Here is a 6,888-nt window from a genome sequence, read left to right on the forward strand (position 1 = left end):
GTAGCCGTGAGATAGAGGCCTGGCTGACCCCAGCATACAGTGAATTACAATAGCCCAGGCGGGTTGTGATGAATGCATGGACTAGTGTCTCAAGGTCGGGTCTAGACAGCACTGGCTTGAGCTTAGCTACCTGCCGCAGTTGGAAGAAGCTTCTCTGCAGAACTGAACTGATCTGTTTGTCGAACTTAAAATCCGAGTCAAAAAGCACTCCAAGGTTTTTAACAGAGTGCTTCAGATAAGGCTGAAGGGAGTCCAGGTTCACAGGATAAGAGGCGGTAGCTGAGCTAGGGCTAAAGACAATGACTTCAGTCTTCTGGTCGTTAAAACTTAGAAAATTTGAAGCCATCCATGTCTTAATGTCGTCCAGACATTTGAGGAGAGGGTGGACGGAACAAGCACCGGCTGGTTTCAGTGGCAGGTAGATCTGACAGTCATCGGCGTAGCAATGGAATGGAATACCATGTTTTCTTAGGATCGACCCCAGCGGAAGCAGATAGAGTGAAAATAGAAGGGGTCCGAGAATCGAGCCCTGCGGGACACCGCAGGAAAGAGGCATTGAAGTCGATAGATTTTTACCCACCTTCACACAAAAACTCCTGTCAGAGAGATATGAGCGGAACCAGTCTAATGCAGCACCTGTAATCCCAACCCAGTGTTCAAGCCGAGAGATGAGGATACTGTGGTCAACAGTATCGAAAGCGGCAGTAAGATCGAGGAGTACAAGAGCCACAAAATGACCAGAATCATTTGCTGTTAAAATGTCATTACAAACCCTAACCAAAGCTGTTTCGGTGCTGTGGAGCTGCTTGAAACCAGACTGAAAGACCTCAAAGATTTTGTTCTCAGTTAAAAACTGATTTAACTGAGTAAAAACTACTTTTTCCAGGATTTTGGACAGAAAGGGGAGTTTTGAGATTGGCCTGTAATTTGAGCAGGCTGAAGGGTCAAGACCAGGTTTCTTAATTAACGGTGTGACTACTGCATGTTTGAACGCCTCTGGGACCACGCTTGTAGCAATACTACTGTTTAGTATTGTTAGAACAGCAGGCCCAATCGCTGGTAGAACCTGTTTGAACAATGCTGCTGGGATGGGGTCCAATGGTGATCCTGATGGCTTCATGTGACCAGCAACTTTGTTTAACAATGGGAGTGTGATTGGTTTGAATTGCCTGGAAGTAGCAGAACACGAAACAAAAGCTGATGGGTCGACTAAGGAGTGGGGGATGGAGGCCCTGATCAACTCCACTTTGTTAACAAAGAATTTAGTGAAGTCATTGCAGGTGTCACCAGAGGCCTCCATACATGAATACGAAGGGACATTTAGAATGGAATTTACTGTTGTGAATAGGGCGCGGGGGTAAAGATCCAAATCATGTGAGCTGAGATGTTTGAAGATGCACTTCATCTCTGTTAGGAGCAGAAAGGCTTCCTCTGGTGCCGTTCATCAGTTTTCAGGTTTTCTATTTTCAGCCTGCAGGAAAAACTCGGACAATTTTATAACAAAACAAGACAAGTGGGATGAAGTCAGTCATCAGACTGGAGTCACATCCCAAACTAAAACAAGATTCATTCATTAGACACTCTGACATTTTTTTACACAATAAAATGCAACATTTTGTTTGAATTATTTATCATCTTCTAACAAAATGCCATAAAGTAAATCACTGTCAATCACTTGATTTGATCAAACTCTGGGAGAGTAATTGTCCAACTGATCAAAATAAAAAGGTTAAAGTGGATAATGGAGAAAAATGTTTTTATTTGATCTGAAGAAAAAAGTGTAAAAGTAAAAGTGTAGTATTAACAACATTCTGCTCTTTTATTTTGAAAATTTAACACGTAGAAAGGATTTCTTATCAAATAGATCATAAAATGTGTTTGTTTGAATCGGTTTGTCTCATGTTTTCAGATTCGTTACATTTTAATTTACTTCTGTGACTAAATAACAACAGGAATGACAATGTTCGTAAATGAAACGTGTAAAAACAAAGTTTTGGAATTGCAGCTTCAACAAACATCAATTCTTGTATCTTGATCTTTGAATGAATCTTTCTGTGAGTTAAAAACTGAACCAACGGGACAGTTTCACTTAAAATTTTACCGTATTTCACAGCGTATATGTCACAGTTTTTTTGTCCGTCCTGCGACTTATACGCCGAAGAGACTTGTATGTTTTTTTCCTCTTCATGATGCTTTTTTTGGACTGATGCGACTTATACGCCAGAAAATATGGTAAATTTTACTGAAAAAAAAAAACATCGTCTCACCTGTTTTAGGACAACAAAAAAAAAACTACTGGCAAAACATGATCAAAGTTCTTGGTTCTTCTTGTAATTTTTCAGGTCTGTTCAAAGTTGTTTTTATTTTGCTCGTGCATCAACAACCTGAATAAATCAGAGCTCCACCTGAAACAGATAATGGGACAATAATGTCCACAAAAACTGTTGGACACGTTGATGTCTGAGCAGTGGAGACAACACAACAAGAAACTTTCAGCAACAAACAAGAACAGTTATTTGAGTTTACAGATCTCAGCTGTGTCTCCACCATCAAAGAGACGTATTCCAGCATGTAGCGGTCGAGTAAAGGAGGCCTGGACTTTGTGGAGGAGAGTCATGGTCTCAGAGACTCTGTAGAAAGACAGAACACCTGCTCTGTGATCCAGGTACACTCCAACTCTGGACCCAGCACAAGCTGAGATGGGAGTGCTGATGCCGTTGTGATAAAACTGATTATTGTTTTTGTCAAAATCTAAAGACCAGGATTTATCATTACATCCAAATTCACTCTCTGTTCCATCAACGTCCTTGTATGCGACTGCTACTTCACCTCCTGTTTCTCCCAACTTCACCTCCCAGTAACAACGTCCAGTCAGACTCTTCTTGCTCAGAATCTGAGGATATGAAGTGAATCTCTCTGGACGATCAGGATAAAACTGATCTTGTTCCATTAATGTTACTTTTCTGTTCCCCTCAGATAACAACATGCGTCTGTGAGCTGTGTTTGGATCCAGAGTGATCTCGCATGAATATGTGAAGAAGTCCGCTCTGCTCTCTGGTTCTGGTTCTCCTTCAGTCCCTCTCAGTGAGATGTTTGTCCACGTGTCTCTCAGAGTGTCCTGCAGTTCGTCTCTGAGCTGTGACACAGCTGCTGTCACATCTTCAAAGTATCTCAGAGGAGCAACATTGATGCTGGATGAGTGTGGAGACTCACTGAGTGCCGACACTGACTGGTAGTTGTGGACAAACTGGTTGTGGTCCTCGGTGTGTGAGAGCTGCTTCAGCTCAGCATCTTTCCTCTTCAGCTCAGTGATCTCCTGCTCCAGCTTCTCCTGAAGCTCTCGGACTCGACTGGCCTCGGTTTCCTGCTGGGATCTGATCTGCTGCTTCACTTCAGAGCTTCTGTCCTGGACGAGCTGGATGAGCTCACTGAAGATCTTTTCACTGTCCTCCGCTGTTTTATCAGCAGAGACGTTGATGTCCTCCAGCTGCTGCTGAAGCAGCTTCACATCGTTCTCTCTGCCCTGGATTCTCTGCTGGATGTTCTCTCTCGTCACCTGGAGCTCCTTCTGCTTCTCTCTCCTTTCAGCTGCAGCCGAGACGATGTCGTGGCCTTTATGTTCATCCACCGTGCAGACATAACAGATGATCTGCTGATCAGTGCGACAGAACATCTTCATCACCTCATCGTGACGAGAGCAGATGTTCTCGTGGAGATTCTTGGAGGGCTCCACCAGCTGATGTTTCTTAAACTGAGCTACATGATAATGAGGCTGGACGTGTTCCTCACAGTAAGAGACCAAACACATCAAACAGGACTTGATGGCTTTTAGTTTTCTTCCAGTGCAGACATCACAGGCCACATCTTCAGGTCCAGCACAGCTGTGATCAGCAGGTTGGCATCCACTCGTCTTCAGCTGCTCCACTAAAGCGGCTAACATGATGTTTTTCTCCAGAACAGGCCTCGGTGTGACGGTTTTCCTGCACTGAGGGCAGCTGTGGATCTTCTTCTGATCCTCTCCATCCCAGAAGTCTTCAATACACTTCATGCAGTAGCTGTGTCCACAGGGAACAGCCACCGGATCCTTCAGTAGATCCAGACAGATGGAACAAGAGAAACTTTCTCTGTCCAGCTGAACTCCTTTCTGCGCCATTGCACCTCAATATCTGTGAAGTTTCACTTCCTGATAATAGAAACCAGCTCAGATCTACACGTCACGTGTGTGTGCAGAGAATGAGGGGGCGTGTCTTAGCAAAGTTCAGGCGCATACCGCCACCTACTGCGCATGTGTGTGTATCTGTAGCCTCCTGTCCCTAAATTCTATTTTTAATATTTATTTTATGTAACTAACGCTTTTCTAACATCACTTATTTTATACTTATACTTATTCTGTTCTTAAGATCCCTTTTAAGCTCCGTAATCTTCCTGCCTCTTTGACTTTTTCTTTCAGTTTCTCCCTTTCTTCTATATATTTAGTACACTTCAATTTTTTTCCACTTTAATTTTTATTAACATTTTCAATAGTAAATAACATCCCAAGGATATATCACATACATTTTCCAGATTATGGTAGCCTAACCAGGCCTCTCTTTACAATGATAATTCCCAAAAATAACAATAAAGGGGTGCACACATTCATACAACAATAACTATAAAAACATTTTTTATATATAAAAAATATAATAACAATAAAATAAAATAAATCTTGGTCATAGGTGTCTATGGTCTAGGAATTCCCCTGTTAATGGCATTGAGTTTCCTCATGTCTCTTCTTGGGTGTTGTACTGTGTCCATTTTTCCCACTTATTCAAAAAATATCTACTTTTAGTCTAAGAATGTAGGTCATTCGCTCCATCTCATAAATTTCCCTAAAAATATTCAGCCATTGTTGTACGGAGGGAGCTGATATCTGGTACCAGTTTCTTGTTATAGCTTTTTTTTTTTTTTACATGCAATTAACAGTATCTTAATCAAATACATATCTTCATTCAATACACATTATTTTTTATATTTCCAAGATACATTGTCTTAAAATCTTTTGATAATGGGTATCCCAAAATAGCTCTGATTGAAGTATTCACATTTCGCCAATATGAATCTAATTTTGGACACTCCCAGATTATATGTGTATGGTTTGCTTCTATATTTCCACACATTCTCCAACATGGTAGATGAGATTTGGTTTGTTTACTCTTTATCTTGGATATAATTAAGAACCTAGTGAGGTGTTTCCACCCAAACTCTTTCCAAAGTCTGGAGTTTGTTGTTGTGCTCTGATATCCTGCCATTCTTCTGATGATATTTCAATTTTGGATTCTTTCTCCCAGTTAGTTTTTATGTATGTGGTTGATGCTGGTGTGTCCTCCCTCAGAGTTTTATATAATGATGTTATTTCCTTGAATTTACACAATAGTACACTTCATCAATACATGTTCCACACTTTCTGTTTCCACAAATTCCTCACAGATACTGTTGTTACTTTTCCCCATTTAGTAAAGCATGGCCTATCCTCTGTCTCATTATTATAATATCTGCTCTTCTACTTATTCTCTATATAGTTATTTATCGTAACTGAGTTTTGTATTTAGTATAACTGCTTCCTTTCTTGTCCTCGTTCCACTTTTTCTGACACTTTCCCAATTCTTTTCCTTTAATTATTGATTTACCCTCTCCTTTCCCTAATGGATATTAACTCCCCCTTCAAAGCCTTTTATTAAGTTTATCTGCTCTCTCATTTCCTTCCACCCCCTCGTGTACTGGCACCCAACAAAACTGAACATTCGCGCCTGTGTAATCTGAATAATGTGAGCTGTGTTTCTAGATGAAGGTCTTTCCTATTGTTTCCTTTAGACTGTAGAGTTTCTATGACAGCCTTTGAGTCTGTGCACACCACCACCCTGTCCGGTCTAACCTCCTCTGTACTCTAGGCTAAATATTACTGCTATCATTTCTGCTGTAAAAAACGAAAGTTGGTCTGATATCATTCGTTCATTCATTCATTCATTCAACTTTTATTTATACAGGTTAATCCCATTGAGCCTCGAGGACTCATTTACAAGAGAGACCTGATTTCAACGAAGAGTGATGACAACAGTGGACAACAACGACAACAATAGACAATCAAAAAAGAGGCATACAGATTTTTTTAATTTTTTTACATAAGATGGCAAAAAAGTTGCAAAAACAGTTAAGTTATAAGGCGAATGTAGAAAACTAAAAGCAGGAACATGTCTGCGTTGGTTCTTACCAGGAGTCCAACAGATGTTTAAATCCACTTAGAGAGGCCAAGGTCGAGAGCTTCAGATATTTTTGTAAGATATTCCAGGAAACAGGAGCGGAGAAGGAGAAGGCCCTTTTTCCAAGTTCAGTCCGCACTGATGCCCTCAGTGTCCCCTCAGACTGAGAGGACACTGCAGGTAATAATGTCCTGATAGTTTTGGAAATACAAATTTCAAACTCTGGTATATATATATATATATATATATATATATATATATTCCTAATCCCACCCACCCCTTTGTGTTCTTTGAGCCATCTGTGAAAATTTCCAGGTAGTTAAAATATGACTCTCTAAGGCAGGGCTATTCAACTAAACTGCTCAGGGGGCCACAGTTACTGAAAGCCAAGAGCTCAGGAGCCGGACATCCAGCAATTATCATCATTAAGCAAGTTTGTTTTACTGTTTAAAATCTAGTTGAATTTAAAAATTAACCCATTGGTGGACCGCACTGAGCTCACCTGTGGGCCTGATTTGGCCCCCGGGCCGCCAGTTGAATAGCCCTGCTCTAAGGTATTTACTGGTTTTAACCCCTATTTCGTTTACGTTCCATTCTCTTTTCATTTCAAGAATTTTCATGTATGCCTGACTTTTTTGGGATTAACCGAGGA

General features: G+C 40.8%; 1 protein-coding gene across 1 annotated transcript; it reads right to left on the bottom strand.

Annotated features, from left to right (window-relative positions):
• Positions 1–2,512: 2,512 nt before the first annotated feature.
• Positions 2,513–4,153, bottom strand: LOC119422900 (tripartite motif-containing protein 16-like). Its single transcript, XM_037690313.1, has one exon. It carries the CDS (start codon positions 4,151–4,153, stop codon positions 2,513–2,515), a length of 1,641 nt encoding a protein of 546 aa, XP_037546241.1.
• Positions 4,154–6,888: the final 2,735 nt, after the last annotated feature.

The sequence above is a fragment of the Nematolebias whitei genome, chromosome 2 (assembly GCF_014905685.2).
Source record: "Nematolebias whitei isolate Nwh7 chromosome 2, NemWhi1, whole genome shotgun sequence".
NCBI classification, from domain to species: Eukaryota; Metazoa; Chordata; class Actinopteri; order Cyprinodontiformes; family Rivulidae; genus Nematolebias; species Nematolebias whitei.

Coding starts and splice junctions, on each gene's coding strand:
- LOC119422900 (XM_037690313.1), bottom strand. CDS start 4,153: ATGGCGCAGAAAGGAGTTCAGCTGGACAGAGAAAGTTTCTCTTGTTCC.